Source organism: Athene noctua, chromosome 5 (genome assembly GCF_965140245.1).
Source record: "Athene noctua chromosome 5, bAthNoc1.hap1.1, whole genome shotgun sequence".
Classification (NCBI taxonomy): domain Eukaryota; kingdom Metazoa; phylum Chordata; class Aves; order Strigiformes; family Strigidae; genus Athene; species Athene noctua.
This window is the reverse complement of record NC_134041.1, coordinates 46,074,862-46,093,976: the sequence shown is the minus strand read 5'-3', so window position 1 is coordinate 46,093,976 and position 19,115 is coordinate 46,074,862. Positions and strand designations below refer to the sequence as shown.

Here is a 19,115-nt window from a genome sequence, read left to right as displayed (position 1 = left end):
CACTGGTTTTTAACATGTTCCCAGCTCTTCCTCCCTTGGCTCCCCCAGAAATGGCATGTTGCAGCTAGGAATAGTAACAGGTTGATAGCAGCAGTCTCTGTGACAACATGCTATCAGCAAATGGGAAGTTTGGAGAGGTTTCAGAAGTCTTTCCAAAGAGGGAGACAAGTGTTTCAGGACAACTCTGTCCCCCTTACACCCCTGACATCAGACCAAAAATAGCTTCCATGCTCCAGAATTTTTCAACCAAGGAGAAAAGAGAGGTTAAATCCAGGCACCTTTCCTGTGTACTGTACTTCACTGCTGACTGTGGAGACCTGGCAGGCACTCCTATCCCTTTGAACAGAAGCATAATGTCCATATCCCGTGCATGTGGGATGAGTGTGTGGCTAAGACCTGCCAGCAGGAATCCTGGAGTTCCAGATTCTGTTGGTTCCAATATAGGTGAACAATCAACTGGAAGACAGTAAGTGTAAGATGACTACTGCTACAATACTAGCATTATGTGCTAGAAAAGCAACACTTGAGAGTTTTGTACAGTCATTATCCAAAGAGTTTTGCAATGCTGTTTGTTGTGGACACACTGTGTTTTCCAAATGTAACATATACTGAAAACCTGGCTAATCCTCATCAGTAGCCACGCAGTGAGATTGATCTCCTGGCTTAAATTTCAGGGTGGCTAATAGTAGCTTGCATCCCTAAACACTTTTTTCTAAAACACTCTGTAGCAGCAGTGGGTCGTTTAGCAACACCTGGCTGCCTTCCTTCACACACACACTGGTTCTGGAGCATAGGGCTAGCAAAAAGTGCTTTAGGTTCGATACTTTGATGTTGTTGTACTTTATTACTGTATTCCACTAAAAGCAGGTGCTGTACCTATAGAGAAAATGTGGATATTAACAGTGATTCATGGGAGAGGTGTGAAATCTCTCAAGTCAAATTCACAGTTGCGGTACACCTCTGTACTTGTTTGTGTGGAGATGTGGTTTTCTCCTTGGAAAAACAGATTCACCAGCATTTTGGGTATCATCTCCTGCAAATTTGGAAAGCCAGTCTCAACACAAAGTGAAAATAATCTCCTGCTGTTCCTGTCTTGCCATTCTTCCTGCAGGCAAATGCTACAGGTGGAGGAGGACATGTCCAAATGGTTCAGAAAGCAATGAAGGATCTGACTTATAGTTCACTCTGCTTCCCTGAGGAGATCAAAGCTAAAGGAATGGACAGCAAAGAAGATATCCCCTACTACTATTACCGGGATGACGGCATTAAAGTATGGGAGGCTATAAAGAGGTAAGAGACCATAGTTCTAGACCATAGATAATAAAATCACTGTCACAGAGTCACAGCTTCATTTTCTCTCTGCTCACTTTGCTCTTCGTCACAGCCTCATGAACAGCATCTGGGCTCTTTAGTCATATGGTGATCCATTCCACATATCTCATCTGAGGAGAAATACATAGTCAAGCACACACCCTTGGAAGACTGTTAATTCCTGCTATTTTTAGCCCTGCATTCTGTATTTTAGAGACCCCTTTACAAGTATGTACTCTCCTATAGGATTTCATGGAGTTTAGTGAATTGAAATTTAGTCCTACATGGGAATTTAATTAGCTTGCTTTTTTTTTTTTTTTTTTCTCAACCAAGAGAGTACCCAGCTCTCTGAGCCAGCCATGTGATTTTGTCAGGGTCCTTGTAGAGTGGAAATGTAAGCTTGGCTTGCATGAGAGTTGTGTTTTGAAACACAGTAAATTAGGCATTAACTGATTCAAGCAAAATCTTTCTTAAAATGCCTTAAAATTGCAAGGTCCAAGTTTTGTCAGGAAAGGCAGCAATTCTGAGTCAGAAGAGGTACTGCAAGACTGCTTGACCTCACGAATGTGGCTTCTTTTCAGATATGAAACACTGAATGGAATGGAAAAACTCAGAATTGAATGATTCATTATGTTTTTTATTCTACAGTGGCATTTCATTTAACAAACAACGTATTTTTGCATGGCATAAGTTGCTTGCTAAATATGCAGCTGTTTCTGGTCACATGGCTTTTGAAAATCATGTTCATTAAAATTCATCTTTTGTGTACATAAAGTAGGGGGTTTATAATGCAAGCATAATGTTTGAAGTGTTGGGTACATCTTTGTTTCCTGCGTTTTCTCTGTGTTTTGGCAAGGGGTTATCCTGTAATATTTCCTGCAATTGTTAGTGCCCATTTGAGGGTAAAGGAAGTTATAACTTTTCTGTGGTTGTTTTCTTGATGTAGTCCACTTTTTGTCCTTCTTCTCTTTCCTGTGTTTTCTTTGTTGAATGAGATACGCTTTTTCAAATACCAGATAGTACTTAATCAATTTAGTTTGACTGTTTGTGGGTGTTAACCTAGTTGGAGGAAGGTGTTCCACTGCCTCAAACTTGGCTGAAAGATTCTTCTTAAGTGAATAATTTGGTTTATAAATTGTGTGGGCAGTACCCTTTTGGCTGTGTGATATCATGACCCGTGAACCCACGGTCATGCATGTGTTTAGTCTCCTACACTCTGCAGGGATGTGATTCTCCACTCTTTTGATGAAATAACTTCTATACCCAGCATTGTTTCACATGTAGTAGATGGCCTAGACTTAAGAATGCTGATAAGGTTGTCCCTATAGAAACAATGAGGCTGACATGGCTAATTTTTAAACCCCTTCTCTAATACTCAGCTTCTTATTTCTGATCTAAACACAGATAGATATTCTAACCCAAAAATATTCCAACCCAAAAGGCTTTGTTCACACTTCATATACTAATTTATATTTGCATGGATGGTGATCAAAAATACTGCTGTTGTGTAAGAGAAGGATTACCTTCTGTATGTGTTTGCATACGTGCCAAGTAGTGGAGGCAGAGCTTAAGCAGGGCAGCTTTATCTCTGGATGATGCAGGATTTTTCTTTGACTTCCTCTGGAAGGCAGAATTACTTAAACTCTTGGTGTTTATGGAGTTGTTTGTCTGCCTCAGTAACAACTCTTGACTTGGTTGGCTAATAGAAACCAGATTGACAGATTTGTAAAGGTCTCCAAATTGTGATAAATTTATAGTTTATTAGGGGAGAAATCTATATTGGATAACAATTCTTAATCCCATCAGTCATCTTCTACAGTCAAATGTTTCACCCTATGGTTTGTTATCAAAATATTTAGCAAGAGATTATAGGTACCTGCAGATCTAACAGAATATCTCAGCATAGCTGTTAACCAGTCATATTCAGTCATGAAATGCAAATCTTCAGGAAATCACACTTATGCATTTTTACTGCTTTCAGAACTATTTCTGTTACCTTAGTGTTTTAAGAGCCTTTCTTCCTGATGTGGGTTAGCCTGCGAGGCTTTTACAGAAAGAGGGATTTTGAAAAGAGGAACTGAACAGGGAGGAGGTGTCTACTGTATGCAGTGGATGTAGGAAAAAACTCTAGACCTCTTTTCACCAAGAGAAGCTTCCTGGGCCACCTCCACTTTGGAGTGTGACACTTGGGTTTTGTGAAAAGGATGTGTGGTAGGAGGGGATTAACTATGTGAATGGTATTCAGGAGCAGCTTTGGAGTATCCCACGTACAGGGGATGGTGCCTGTATCACAATTTGGGAAACTCTGTTCCCAGTGTAAGAACCATGTGGCTATGCCAGAGGGAGTCTGTATTAAGTGAAGAAAATGATGCAGATGTGATGACAGCTCTGGGCAAGAGCAAAACCTCAAATAAGAGAATAAAGCACACTGGACTTTCAGGGCATGTGGTGCAGTCTGGCATCTTTTTATTGGGGGAGGAAGTGATGCTGCAGTCAGAAATGAATCAAACTTGTCTCTGTGCATTCCCACTGCTTGTGGGAAGGAGGTAGGAGGGTGTTGACACCTACTCTTCCCTTCTCTCTTTCTCCCCTACAGCATCTGCCTCCTCTGCAAGATCAGTAGAAGGTCTTCAGGGAATGGCAGGCTTGCTTTCTCCTTTTCATTTTGTCTTGTTCATTTGTTCCTGTGTCTGCAGTTTTGCAGAGGATGTGATTCACATCTACTATGAGAGCGACGAGGTGGTGTGTGAGGATGTGGAGCTCCAGGCCTTTGTCAAAGACATTTATGTCTATGGGATGAGGGGCGTGAAGGCCTCAGGTAAGGTATGATGGCCCAGCTAGGTCTGCAATGTGTTGAGTCCCTGTTGGCAGCAATGCTGTCCACACAGCATGTCTTGGACTGTTGGAGACCCTCTCCCTTCTCGGCCCAAAGATGCTCAGTTTTATGGGTGAGACCCTGTATCAAGCCCTCCCTCAGGAGACAGCTCCTTCCTTTGCCACAGCTTGTCACCATGAGCTTGGGCAACTCATGTAATCTCTCTGTACACTGAGGATTGGTCCTTTGATCTTGTCTGCTTATGCTTTAAGCATTAGGGGAGGGGCTGCCTGTATGTGCTGTTGGAACCACCAGGCAGGCTAGTAGAAATCACAAGGAGCAGCAAGACCCCCTTGAATCCTCTCATCCAAACCTTGCATCAAATAAGAACAAGTAAGAACCTCCCCAGGAATGTCTTGCTGCACTTCGCATTTTTTCAGTATCTGTGTCATCAGTGAGATGTTTTGCTTTCTTCAAGAGAAGATACTCATAATTCTTTCCAAGAAACAATTTCCTTTGCTCTGTCTCCTCTCACTGCCTCTCATTCCTTGCAAAGCGCTACTTGGCTGTGGGAACTCTCATCCATAACATGGCCCTATTCTCCCACCTGAGTTAACATGCTCCTGGCTTTCCCTAAATGTGTTTTTTTCTTCCACTCACATTTTGTCCAAACAGGTTTTCAGGAATTTGCACAAGTGAGTGGGTACTTCATACTGTCCTGACTGATTTACATCTGGAAATACCTTGTTGGCCAGTGGTCTGGAGCAGATGGCTTTGGCATTGCATGCACACTTGTTTGTGTGTGAGACTTCCAGGCAAAACTGTGATGTTTCCACTCATTACCAGTATGTACTGATGTATAACAGCCTCCTGGGCTCTACCTGCCTGGACAAGCAAAGGATTGGGAGACACCTAGTTGCTATCATGTAAAGAATGGAAGGAGGATAAATGGGGGAGGCTGTTGCACGCAGGTCTCCTCCTCCAGACTCTGTTCCTGCTCCAGAAGGGCTGCTCTGACTGGGAGCATGCCAAGCCCCTTTAAAGATAAGCACAGTGTGCTTAGGATAGCAGTACACAGGAGAAGATGGTGTATCCTCTTCTCTTTGGGTTTGGTGGCTGGCCAAAACTACTATGTGCCTCTTTCCCCTCTCAGGTTGAGTTCATATCTGCATCAGGTTGTTGGTGGAGATGTGAAGCAGCTGGCACTGACAGCCTGAGCAGGGGCAGCTCGCACCAGGATGCTGACAAGTCTCTAGGTATTCTGGGACCCGTGGTCACATTGTGCTGGAACAGGGAGTACAGCACAGGACTGTGAAGTAGGGGGAATAGGAGAGATACAGGCTTGGGGGTGCTTTGGTAGCAATGTCCCTAGTTCCTGACTATCCGCTTCTTTCTTTGTATAGCTCGGTTTGATTATTTCCCTTCAGAGACAGCTTGATGCAACTATTTCTTTTCCTCATTTTGTTCCTTGTCTTTCAGAAGTTCTCATTTCCTCACTTCCCGTTTCAGCAAATAAGCTCTCCCTGCACTTTTTCTCACAGCGTACTTGATTGCTGAGCCTCGGACTATTATAAATACAAGCACATGGTCATTTGCTCCTTGACATGAACCTTCCCTGCTTGCACTGCAAACTGAAGAAAAAGGAAGCATCCTAGGCCCCTTCCCTGTGGACTTTCTGGGTTTTTTGCTGCAGGGTAGGTAGGGTGAGAGGACAGGGATACAGTATTTTTTAAAGGTGTAATTATACTTTGCCTTTCCCTTAAGAAACACCACATACTTTGCAAACAGTGGTGATGCCTCACAAACCTGTATGAGGTGAGGCAGGATCACTCTGGTTTTATGGCTGGACGGCCAAAACAGAGAGGTTGAGTAGCTCCATTAGAACACACATCAAGATTCAGAAACAGAATGCCCTGCTTTTCAGCAACTGACTGCTGCACAGTCCTCTTAACTCATGCCTTTTGAGTAACTGATTACTACCGAGTAACTGGGTTACTTCATAGCTGGGTTACTTAAGCTTTTCTTCTCCCTTGTTTAGGGTTTCCTAAGATAATCAGAACACGAGAGAAGCTGGCAGAATATCTCACAGTGATAATCTTCACCACATCAGCCCAGCATGCAGCTGTGAATTTTGGTCAGGTAGGAGTTTTCTGGGAAGACTGTTCTTCTTTCTGGGATGGGAGGTGCATCTACCAGAGCAAGGTCTGAGAAATGTTTTTTAGTAATATTTTTAGTTACATTACTTTTTCTAGTCAAAATAACTGCAGAACCATCTGCAAATCCCCATGAAGCCTGTGGAAAAAGAAGTATTTTGGAAGCTAAAAAAGGCGTTTTGAGTCCTAAGTATGTACCAAAGCTCAAATTTGGGGTTTCTAACGTATATTTTAGTTTTAATGATTTTATTGTGGGGAACAGGGTTTTTTAAGCATTTAAATGGGTTGCTAAGACCTCTCTCAGAAATGCTGAAGTGTTCGGGTGCACAGTCTAGCTACCATGCTTTCCAGACATCACATGAACTGCCTGGATATGATATGTGCTGGTAGTCTGTGGCACATTTTGCAATGAAATGAAGTGAGTTATGCTAAGTGGTTTTACTTTGCATTTGCTGTGAGTGCGTGCATGGGTAACTACCAGGGGTTGCTGTTGTAAGTTGCACTAATTTGGCAGTGTGCCTGTGGGAAGCAGCATACATCCCATTTTCAGATGTGGCTTATGGAACGTGCAGCACAGCTCAGTGCTCTGACTGCAATTCGTGTAGCTGCAGACACTAGCTGACTTTGAGTTGGTGCAGCAGGCTATTTCTGACAGCTCAGTCCCAGCAGTATAGCAATCTAGCTGGCCTAGTGGAGCATTTACCCAGGGTCCTGAGTTAACGAGTTGAATGCTGCCTTGCATGTCTGCTTTCTGCAGCAGCACAGACAAGCCTCTGCAAGGTAAAGTCTCATGGAAGTCAGTAGGACAGGAGTCCAGATCTTCAGTGATACCTAGATACCTAACTCCAACTAACATACATGAAAATTTGAAGCAGTACATCTCTGAGGACGTAGGCTTTGGTCATGTATGGTCAAGTTTTCAAAAGCACCAATGTGCTTAATATTCCCAATGCATTAAAAAGGCATGGCTGCTCATTTCTTAAGTTTGTGAGCCAGCTGGCTTCTTGGAGCTTCCTCTGTGATGTTTAATGTGTCACATACCGATAGCCTGTGTTATCCCTGCCTGCTTTTACTGACATATCTACCCTGAAACTATAGGAACAGCCTGCCTTTCAAATGCACTTTCTTCCAACATCAGGCATTCTGGAAAGCAGACTTCACAGCTGGAAGCAAATCTCTGTCAGTCTGTATTACACAGAGCTGCTTCACTGGGTGAGTGTTTGGTAACTGGAACAGGCTAGCCAGGGAAGTGGTCATGATGCCAAGCCTGTCAGGGATCAAGGAGCATCTGGACAATGCTCTTAGTCGTATGATTTAGTTTTAGGTAGTCCTGCGAGGAGCAGGGAGTTGAACTAGATGATCCTTAGGGGTCTCTCCCAACTTGATATATTCTATGATTCTATGAGCTTTTTTTTTTTTTTTTGCACAAGTTCTGGCTGGTCTTTGAGATCATGGATGATCTCACAGATAAACAGGGAGACTATCTTTGCTATGGTGATTATTCCCAAACATATCCCACATCACTCTCCATGTTGACCCTCCTGTCCACCCCTGCAGCTCTTGAGCCTTGGAGCAGATCTAGAGCTAGGTGTCAAATGAACCCACATTATTACTGTGCCATATCCATGACCAGGGACATCTGTGACTGTTCACTTCTAACCTGTCATTGCAAGTGATTGAGACATCTCTCAACCTCCCCCTCAGGAAATCCTGTCTGTTCAAGTACCACTAAGAAACCATCTCTTAGTGTTGCACAGGCTATTAGGGTTTAGCAGGAAGCATTCAGAGAATGAGAGGGGGAATTTAGCATGTAGAGGATATTCAGCTCATCAGAAAAAGAGTCTTCAGCCATGGGAAAAAAATGACAGAGGGAGAAAGCTGAGGGCAGGAGGAGATGGCTATGCACTGGAGAGAGTAGATAGAGCACCGTGTAAGCATGATACACAGCTGAAGTGGAACTTTCCGTTAGGCAGGGCAGGGGATATGTGTGAAGATAATGAGAAAATGCTTGGAAAAGAAAGAGTTATGGTAAATGCAACATCTCAGATGGCAGCAAAGCTCAGGGTCATATCTGAGGCAAAATAGGACATCACCATCCTACAACATTGAAGCAGGCCAGAAGTGATTCTGAGTTCCCAGTCTGGCACTCACCGTGGCCACATCCACATGCCGTATTCCGCAGTGCACCAGCATCCTTTGCCTTTCTTAGTGCCTGATCACAGTACTGTGGGCATGCTCTTAGAGCTAATTTTGCAGAAAAGAGAAACTGGAGAAAAGGAGATTTTATCAATTATGTTTTTTATCAGAGGTCACCTCAGATTATCAGAAGAGGTCTTTGTTTAATAAAATAGGCAAGTCCTTAGCCTGGCTGGTGAATCTGGGCTGTGTGTCACACATCTGTGGTTAGCAGAATAACTACTCTCATTTGGACAACCCAACTCTCCCTTGTGAGATCCTGAGAAAGACAGTAGGGACTTCCTTGTCTACTTCAGTCCTTCTCTAGAGCATCTGTCTATCCTTTAGTTAGTATCTTCTCTTTCTCATTTTACAGAACCAAACTCCCTGGTGTTAAGACTCCTGATTTGCTTTGCAGTGTTCCTAAATATCAGCCACTGTGGCTTTTCACTGTGCTCTCTTGCTTTATTGTGCAGTATGACTGGTGTTCCTGGATTCCCAATGCCCCACCAACAATGCGCTGCCCTCCTCCGACAGAAAAGGGGACAGTCACCATTGAGCAAATTGTGGAGAGTCTGCCAGACAGGGGACGTTCTTGTTGGCATCTTGGAGCTGTCTGGGCCTTGAGCCAATTCCAGGATAATGAAGTAAGTCCGCCTCCCTTCTCTAGGTGGTGGAGATGTAGGTAAGACAGCAAGGGCCATGGCAAGACCACATGGACTCATGAAATTGTAGTGTTGCTCTGTGCTTGGATCGGCCACGTTTGCCTTTCTGTGGAGATATCTCAGTGGTGTGGGTTTGCCCTTGTTCTGCTAGGTGCAAGCCAGCTCTGAATGAGAAGTCTTATTTTTACTCTGAGGCTGTGTTTCAGTCAAAATGAAAGTTTCTAAACTCAAGGATGGTGTTGCTGAGTAAGGATGCTGGTGTGGGAGGAGGAGGGCTGCAGAGGCACAAGGGTTTTCTCTACTCCTTGCCCCAGCAGTGCTAGTGGGGAAGGTACAGCCCCATTGTGTCCCAGTGTCCTGTCCTTTTGGCAAGTCTGCCCCAGTGCCACATGCACTACAGCTGTGGCTTGTGCCTGGCTGATGTGGAGTGTAAACAATACAAGCCTACAGGAGGCTTTGCAAGCAATGTCTATAGCCATTTACCTCATGTAAAATGAGATTGTAGACACTTGGTTGTCTCACCCAGGGGCTGTGTCAGGAGGATGTGTTTTGAAATTCTTAAATGGAAGATGATGGACAGAGAGTACTTCAGATGAACTTGCTCTTTAAGAAGAAAGCTGATTTCACCTGAGAAGCTAGTAGTAAGGGTAGTATTGTGGGAAATAGTTACCTAAAGCTGGTAATATGCCATTATGCATATTGTCAATGAGGTATTCAGGGTGCCCTTAAAGTCCAAACTGACTAAAGCAACTGTCAGGTTGAACTTTGAAGGACAGTTTTAAGTCAACAGAAACTTTCACTGTTACTGAAAGTAGTTGTCTTCCTTTTTCATCCCTGGCTGTTCATTCCCCTCCTGTGCTGTCCCTTTCTTTAGCAGCACAAATGTTTGAGTGGCCAGTCAGAGATCTGGCTTGGAAAGCTGATCTGGCTGACCACTAGCCTGAATAAAAGTGCTCATTTTTCAGTGGATCAGCTCCCTGAAGGTGGAGGAGGTGCCACATAGGCACCTGAACCAGCACTACAGAAGGATGCAGGGATGGAAAGAAGCAGTCAGAGGTGAAGGGGAGATGGCATGGCATCTTTCATTGGCAATGCCAATATGGCCTAGCTTAAATACTAATAGCACTATTTTAATAGTAGCATTTGTGAGGCTCTGGGTGTTTTTCTGGGTGACATAATATTGAAACAGAATAGCCTTTGCTTTCTCAAAGCATGATTTCTTGGTGTTTTTCAATTAGCTGTTTCTGGGCATGTACCCAGATGAACACTTCGTGGAGAAGCCGGTGAAAGAGGCTATGGCAAAATTCCGCAAGAATTTGGATGAGATTGTCAACACCATCACTGAGCGCAACAAGAACAAAAAGCTTCCTTACTACTACCTTTCCCCAGATCGCATTCCCAACAGTGTTGCTGTTTGAGCAGATACCCAGGAGAGTTTGGAGGCCTGTAAAGCTAATGATGCTTTCCTGTTACATATGCTTCTTTTCAAAGAACTTCCAGAAATGGATAAAATAAAAAAAAAACACCCTCTCCGTCAGAGCTGACCCACAGTCTATTTGGAGTTTCAAAACAAATTTGATTACGACTGATCTTGCAGACAAAGTCTAGTTGACAATCCTCTAGGTCAAATTTATTGCAGGTTTATTTTTCCAAGATTTTTTAATTGATCTTAGAATCAATATCCATGTTTCTGTTAGCTTTCCTGCTCCTGGTCAAAACAATATAATCACAGATTCACTTATTCAATGAAAATAGTGTTGTGAGCAATAAGCAAGTCATATCTTTAAAATCCTTCCTATTTTTAATAGGTGACACTGGTGACTTATAAAAACATCATCTTTAAAGTTTATGCATTGTTTTTAATCTGATTAAAACAAATGGTAAGTATTTTCGCTACAACTATGCATGTCCTAATCCAGGTGAAGGTAGAAGCAGGACATCTTATCATAGCTGATGGGGTTTTATCACTTTCTTACCAAGTTCATGTGAAATGAGATAAACTGATTCATAGGAGATTAAAATTTTGTACCTACGTAAGCCTACATATTTTCTACATAAAACTAGGAAGGTTTGTTTTAGTCTCTGCCAGCAGAGTTTGATGTCATTTATATGTATGGACAAACATTTTGCTTAGCACAATGCCAACAAGTACAGACCTAGCAGTGCTTATACTTGATTCCTGTTTCATTGCTCAGGCTGTGGGTAGTTTCTTCTGTTTTGTGGGGGATGAAAAGGCTACTCTGTATAAAGATAAAAGTTGTGGAGAAGGATTAATTAATTGTAAGTGGAATCTTTCAATTGGCCAATTAAGCATAACTGGCATGTTCCACCTTAGTTAGAAACATCTGAGTTTTGTCTGTTTTGTTTAGACATGATTAGATTCAAGTACTTGGGCTTTGGTTAAAGTTGAGAAAGTCACTGAGATAATGAAAGCAAAAATGAAGTTTGGGAAATTTAAGAGTAACAGTTTTGTTAATAACAATTTTGCTTTATTTTTCCCAGAATTTGTTCCTTGTAATAGCTTCACCAGCCTGCAGTGTTTTCTCAATAAATAAGAAAGCTTCTTGTGCTAATAAAACAAAACTGAACAAGAACATCTAGCTTTTATTTCTTAACTCAATATCTAATGCTTTATGTCTTGAAAACCTTGTAGGAATAAGCACAATGCTGTGTAGAGAAATGAAACTCCTGCTATCATTCATGTGTGATTTGGAAAAGGGTACTACTAAAATATATGTTCTTTCTGTTTCAAATGAAACAGACGTGGAAGATGATTTTAGACTCTTTACAGCAGACTTAGTCCCTTTTTCTACCCCCAGCTAAAGAGTTCAATCAAAAATGTGGAAGGTAAGACCACTTCCTATTATTGAGGAACTACATTTAAGACTTGTGCATCTTCCTTTTACTGCAGCCCATGAGAAGTGATGACTGTAGGAGCTGAGGCATGCAGTTGTGTAGCAACACTGGAATAGGGCCAAGGGATCGGAAACCATAACACGAGAGCCACCAAAAAAAAAAAAAAAAGGGCACAACTTATATGTAGAAGGCAAAAAATGCAATGAACTGACACAATATATTCAACATGCCAGCTCTAGCTCTTGTCCTTCCCCTTGTGTACAGCGAATGTCCTCTTGCCTCAGCTTTCGTATGATAATAATGTGCATATTCAAGTATCTGTCTAGATAACAAAATATGGGAAGAGAGGCTGATGGCTGTTCTCTTGCATCTGTTCCTTCTGCTTTAGCCTGTGGACTTGGGAAACAAGAAGGGTTGATGGGAGGTTTGGGGAATTGACTGTGCAGTTTTGAAGGCCGATATTAGCAGTCTGACTCAACTGCAGGAGAGGATGTGGAGAGAGGTAAGGAGGTTAAAAGTAATGCTGGCACCAGAAAGGAAGCAAATACATGCAAATAGTAAAGTGCTTACTCTTCCAGGGGGTCTGGGTACACATGTTGCTGTCCTACTCCCTGCTCCCTTTTCAACTGGTCACCATCCAACAGCAAGTCATCTTCCTGTGCGTGGGCCATGGGTTCCTCCCTTACATCTTCAGCCATGACTTGCACAGAGGTATCTCCTAAGTCATGGTACTAAGGTACAGTGTCAACTTGCAGGATCACTCCAGGTGGAAATGAAAGGATCAGCTCTCTCTGAAGTGGGTCATGTGCTCAGCTTTGTGATAGATGTTACTGTTTGATGTGCATTGTCCCATGCCTAACAGGGTTTGACAGCAATAGCATGTGTCTTGCCTGGATGGCTGTTGCTGTTGGCCAGTCCAAGGGAATTTAGCCTGCCTCTTCAACTCGATCTTTCTTGCCGTCTTTTCCAATTGTGGTAGTTCTCAATCGGCTGGAAGACTGAACTGGGAAATGTCCCCTTGAGAAAGTCCTGGCAGTAATTCAGGAGGCTGTGGCGTCTTAGCCCTTCATCTTGGTCACAGGGGAGGACACTCCAGCTGTAAAACACCATTGGTGCTAGTGAGAAATGACCTGGGAAGTGTTGTCCTAAAGGACTGTCACAAATAGAGGGGAGAACCTAATGTTTTCTCCTCAGTCAGTCAAAAAAATCTCCCCTTAAAGAGAAAAGGATGCCTTGAGGTGGAGAGAGACCATCGAAGACGGGACAGGGCAGGCATTTCCCTGCTGAAGTCTTCAGGTTCATCGATGACAGAGGATTAACCTCCCATGCTTTCCTATTTTTGCAGGGTCAGGTTACCCCTGCAAATTCCTTTTGGGACATTCTTTTTCCCAACCCCCAGACATTCCTTGCAATTTTATGATTCTCACTGCCTCTGGAAACAAAGTGCACATACTTCATAGTCCTCCCATATGAAGTAAGCTACCTGCTTTTTTTGCAGTCAGTCCCTATTTTACAGGTGGAGAAATGGAACAAGAGCAATGATATCCAGCAGATCAACTCTGATGTGAAGTGCCTCCTATATAGAAAGACTGTGACAAAGTTGTTTACCTGCAGCATGCTAATTTTAGCCTTCTGGAGAGCAGACAACACTTCAGCCTTGGCCACTCAGAATTATTTGCCTGTTGCATGTAGGGCAGAACACAGAATAGATCTCAGAAGACTTGTTTCTCACTAGCAAGTTTTAATCAGCAACTGGCCTTTCCTGCTACAGTAGTAGCTACCTGGTATCTAGGAAGTAATTGCACACACTGAGATAGTAGCACAAAGTTCTTAGTTTGCTTTATTTGTACTATAAACAGGAATAAATATTGCACAACCAGACATGGCTGGTACGTTTAGAGGTTAACTGAGTCATGGGTTTTTATGGCCAGATGACGTGGCTATGACTGCTTAGACTGACCTCAGCATAACATAGGTCATTGGATTTCCCTGAAGCATTTGCTTCTTCAAGTTCAATACAGGGGTGCTTGATCTAGGAATATCTTCTGTGAAAACATCCACTCATGATTTACTGAAATACACAGTTCACCCTGGTGCTTGAGTCACTTGTCTCACTGGTGAATCTGTCTTGCTGTGAAAGACATGTGCTGTGTTTCTCGTTCTTTGTGCATTCAGTTTTTGCTTCTTGCAACAGACAGCTGTTTGCAGTAGCTGTGGGTGACTGAAGATCCTTCTCTGACAAGCTCCCTACTACATCCTTCCCCTTTCTTTTGGTAAACTGAATAGATTAATTTCCTGGAGCCTTTTGCTGTAAGACTTTCTTTAAACCTCTTATCTATTATCACTGTGTGGACAGTATATGGGCAGTTGACCATGACCATGATTCAATAACTGTTTCAGCCATTATTTCATAGGCTGCTTTTCCTTCTGCTTGCAACTATATGTCTGCAGTTTGTCCGTAGATTTAGGTCTCTGACACGTAACATCAAAGCAACAAGTTGTTTGTTTGCCACCAGCAGCTCAAGAGATCCAAACTGTATGCAGATTTCAGTGTTCCAGCTTTACTAGTTCCAGTTACTGGAGGATACTGGTGTGTTTCTGTGGTTTATGAACAACCTCGCCACTGCACCAGCTTTGACATTCAAATTCAGCTGCTGTTGCCTCCCCGAGTCTGTGATCTCTGCTAAACAGATAGATGGTAGGAACCAGGTTTGAACATTGCAGCTGACACAAGCAGTGCCCTTGGCAGAAGGCATGGGGAAACAGAATAGACACATCAAGGAAGCCTTGTCTCCAGGATCCTGCCAGGGGCAGAGACACATGCACTCGCACGGGTGCTGCCATCCCTTGTGCAGCCAGCATACAGAAGGGAGGGACTGGCTGCTCACTGGCTTGTCTTAGTTTACATACACACAGGTACATGCATACAGGGATATAAATTCATCGTCAGGACACAGGCAGGTGACATGACAGGAAGTGCAGAGTAGTGTGGTAAACCGTCACAGACACAGGAGGAACATCAGGTGGGTAGAAAGTTGTCACCTGCATTTGGGTTTTGGCTGCAGAGCAGAGTCTAAAAGGCTTAATAAAAGGTTAGCCAGGTCTTTTCACAACTGTGAGAAATTACTGTCATCTCAAAAGTCTATTGTGCTAATAGACATCACAGAATATATGTCAGCTATAAAGACAGAGGAAAAATATAATCTATAGAGATTTGTCCATAACCACTCAGAAAATTAGAGACAAAACTCAGAAAAACAAGGGTGCCAGTTTTGTGATCTGACCACAAGGCCTGAATTCCCTTACTGCTAGAGCTTCCTTGCAAGGCAAACCTGATGTTGCAGTTGTCCAGATAAATGGACAAAATAATGGGTAAGATGCTGATTGCCTTTAGCAGTGACAGAAGAGCTTTACCAGCTGAAGAACTAAATGGCAGTCTGAATATACCTTTATCTGACAAACATTGGGAGGGTTAATCACACTATGCAGTGAGATGAGGATGCTGAAGAAGGTGTTACTGCTTCTGACAGATCTCCCCAGAGACTGGAGATGTACAGTTTTCATTTTTGTGAGGTGGGTTCTAACGCAGAAGTCTCTTTAATTGAATGGATATGCAGTAAATTGCTTTGGAAGGGCAGGGGTGAAAGGTAGATGAAGTAGTAATTTTCATCTTGTTTTCATAGACCTGTGCTATCACTTTTAAAATCAGAAGCAACAGAGTAGTTTCAGTGGTTGTTCATCTGGTTTTGTTGGCGTTTTTTTTAAGCAGATGTGAGTAGAGATTATTTTGCATATAGTTTATTTTAATTAGCTTTTTTTAGCCACAGAACAGGCACAGCAAAGGCAAAGGTATGTGAAGCATATTTTGGAGGCCATGAGGGATGTTCCGACTGCTGACCTGAAGTTACCATTGAGGTCAGAAGATAATCTAATATCTATAATATATCAGAGTGTCCCTGTACTATCTGTCAGTTTTAGCATCAAGAGCAATTTTAGGTGTTGTGGATTATTGGCAATTGCCCCCTTATCTTCAGAAACTACCAGTCTTTTCATGAAAGCCTTTGCCTCAGGTTACAGTAAAGGGAAGGTACAAGATCTATTTGTTGATATTCTGTTGATACTGGAAACAAAAATGGGCAAGATTCTTGGGGTGCTCTAAAATGATATAGCTAATTTGAAATAATTTATAGCTATATGGATTTATACCCACTCAGAGCTGTCTTAAATTTTTGCTTATTTTGATCCTCTCCTGTTTATTCTTGGAAATGGCATGCTTCCCTTACCTCATGTCAATTTACAGCTAGTAATTGTGGGCAGATTCTTTTCCAAAGCAGTAAAGGGCAGCAATATTGTATTAAAATAAATCTCTTTCCAGCTTCGGACAATACCAATACCGGCAGGATGAGCCCTGATTTCTCCTACTAGTCCTCTCCTCCAACAGAGCTGGTAATCTTATTCAATCACAATTCTGATTGCTAGGGCCAACACCATATCACTGATTTTTAAATTTATTTTTCTTTTTAATGAGTCTTCATTCATCCTTTGCTGTACTAAAGCAGACTTTGAACATGCGAAGTCTGCTGCTCAGATATGCTGTGCTGGCTTGTACTCAGTACCCCTGTCTTGGCATTAGACCACTCATGGGTTTAAATACACAGTTAGGTGGAAGGGTATGAAGAAGCTCCCTCTGTGTGCAAGTTGCTGTTCAAGAGATCTGCTTGTCTGAAGTTTTCTCATTGTTCCTGAGGCCACCTCCTGGCACATGGGCTCTCCTAGCAGCACTGTCAGAGGACAGCTCTTACTGATACTGAACAGGGATGTCCTAACTAGGCTGTTGCCTTGACATACTCAGTACCTGTGGTTTTGCATACCAGGTTCCCTTTTACTTGAGTCAGGAGGGTGGTTCTGAATAGGGTGTTCACGTGCCAGTTCTTGGTATGAGGGAATATCATCTTATCCAACGCTTCTCCTGCTCTTGAGAGTTTCCCGGAAGAGACCAGATGCTTTTCAGATTATCTGACATTACTCTCTGGAAAGCAGACTTTGAGAGCTTCAGCTTTTTCTATTTCATATTAAAACAGAGCTATTTGAGTCAGGCAAGGTCAAAACAGTAAGACTACAGCATTTTAGGTGACAGAGAGAAGTGTATGGGATTAGAGTTCCTAAACACTGCATGGGTCTGAGGATGATTGCAGTAGGCTTCATAAAGCCTGTGCTTACACCACAGACAGTGAGAGCAGGAAAAATCAAGTTAGATTAAGTCCTTTCAGCCTCAACAGATGACTTCATGTCTCTACCATTGTAACTAGCAACAGCCATTGGTTCAGTGGGCCAAACCCTCAATGTTTTCATTTAAGGGAGGTATGTTTTTTGGCTTGCAGAGAGTAGTGCAGCTAAGTAATGTCAAGGCAAAAGGCTGGATAAGGTTAATTGAATTTAACTGAACAAAGCAGAAACATGGATGAAGACCCTAGATTTGAACTCTCACGGGCTTTGGGTAATTCTGCCTCTAAATCCAGAGAAAGTCAGATTTTCTAGCTCAGGTCCATCTCTAACCATCTCCAAGCTTCAGAGTATGAGATAGACACTACCCAGGTAAGAGAAGGTCATCAGATTAGTAGGATAGTAGTCTTGGCTCATGGGTTTTTAGTGCCTCCTTTGGAACTGTCCTCTACTGTTCACCTCTGTGAACATCCTGTGCTAGAAAGCTGATTTTGCTTCACAATCCATAAGCAATTATCTGTGTTACTGAACAAATCTCTTTGTTCATATGCAAGTGGTGGACAGTGCTTGAATACCTTCAGTGCAGTGCAAGAAATATTAAGTGGGCGGTTGTTCAAATATTTCCTTGTAAGAGTTGAGCTGGAACCTAATATTCTAGTTTTAACATCTGGACTTTGGTAGGTCTCTATCCAGCTTCAAATTCAACTTCTCTGGTGAGCACAACTAAAACCGTAACTTTAGATTGTCAGTGTTTAAAATCCAGTACTTGGTGATTAGGCTCTACCTGTAATAACTTACCTGAGTTATGACCTCATTTAAAAAAAAAAAAAAAAAAAAAAAAAAAAAAAAAAGTGGGAAGGCAGTAAACTCAATTGTTCATAGACTTCCTTCTTGGAAGACCTCTGCGGAAACCAAGGGAGCACCACCAAATGGCAAGTGGGACTGCCTATTGTGGGAAGAAACAAGGCACTGAGCTTCTTTATGATGAGTGCAAAGTTCATATCTCCACCTCTTCTGCTAATTTGCTGGACTGATGCCAAGACTGGGTGAAAAATCTTGAAATAAGAGCAAGGGCATGCCTCAAAAGAGAGGTATGCCCTGAATACTTTACCACACATCCCAGGATCTAAGACTGGTGCATTTGCTAGTGGATACCAGCATTTTCTACTTTCCTAGGCAGCTGCTGACATAAGAGGGATACAGCTTTGTACAGGGAAGAAGGAAAGAAAAGGATCTGGCAATGGGAGAAACCAGGAAGAACGTTTTGCTCTGTCTATAAAATCCACGTTCAAGACATAAGAAAGGGAAAGAGCAGACTTGCAAGCGCTACATGTAAGTAATGTCACTTTTATTTCTGTGGAGGCAGTAAAACATGTATCTCTAACCTAACCACTGAAATCCCCAGTGATTTTATAGAAAATATTAATTGTCTCTGGCTTTGCTGATTTTTTCCTTCTCCTTCCTGACATGCTCCCTACAGGATGAACTGCACTATTTGGCTCAGATCTCCAATTCCAAGCTGCTGTTGTGTTAATTTGGTAACTGCAAGGCAAAAGTGCTTGGGAAGAATGTTACCAGGCAAGACTCTGTTGGCAGGTTCAGCCAGAGAACCCACCATAATTAGACAGACACTTGTTGGTACAAGCTATGTTTTTCTTTCTTTTTAAACCTCCTAGCTGTAAATGGGTTGTTAGTTACTGCTAATAGTGTATTCACCTCTTTAGATTTATCTACTGCTAGATCTATTTTGCAGGTGCTGCAGGTGTTGCAGGTGTCTTCCTTTCCATAAATGGCAGACCCTGTGTCTGAAGATTTCTTCTTTCCTTTTTGCTTACTTTACTGGAAACAACATTCAGAAACAGAAAACCATGAGAAAAAGGAATTAGTACTCCCTCAAGTTACCTGTGTTTCCAGGCT

The 19,115-nt window shown here is 42.5% G+C and overlaps 1 protein-coding gene across 4 annotated transcripts in view; it reads left to right on the top strand.

Annotated features, from left to right (window-relative positions):
- ALOX5 (arachidonate 5-lipoxygenase) overlaps nt 1–11,645 on the top strand; it is a 33,824-nt gene extending 22,179 nt beyond the window's left edge. Inside the window, exons 10-14 of one of the 4 annotated variants that reach the window (XM_074908336.1) lie at nt 1,202–1,290; nt 4,008–4,129; nt 6,165–6,265; nt 8,931–9,101; nt 10,358–11,645. In XM_074908336.1, coding sequence (XP_074764437.1) covers nt 1,202–1,290; nt 4,008–4,129; nt 6,165–6,265; nt 8,931–9,101; nt 10,358–10,537 — 663 coding nt within the window. In that variant the 3' untranslated portion in view covers nt 10,538–11,645. Of the gene's footprint in view, nt 1–1,111; nt 1,291–4,007; nt 4,130–6,164; nt 6,266–8,930; nt 9,102–10,357 lie in introns of all 4 variants that reach the window. The other 3 variants (XM_074908335.1, XM_074908334.1, XM_074908337.1) reach the window with 3 other exon arrangements.
- Nucleotides 11,646–19,115: the final 7,470 nt, after the last annotated feature.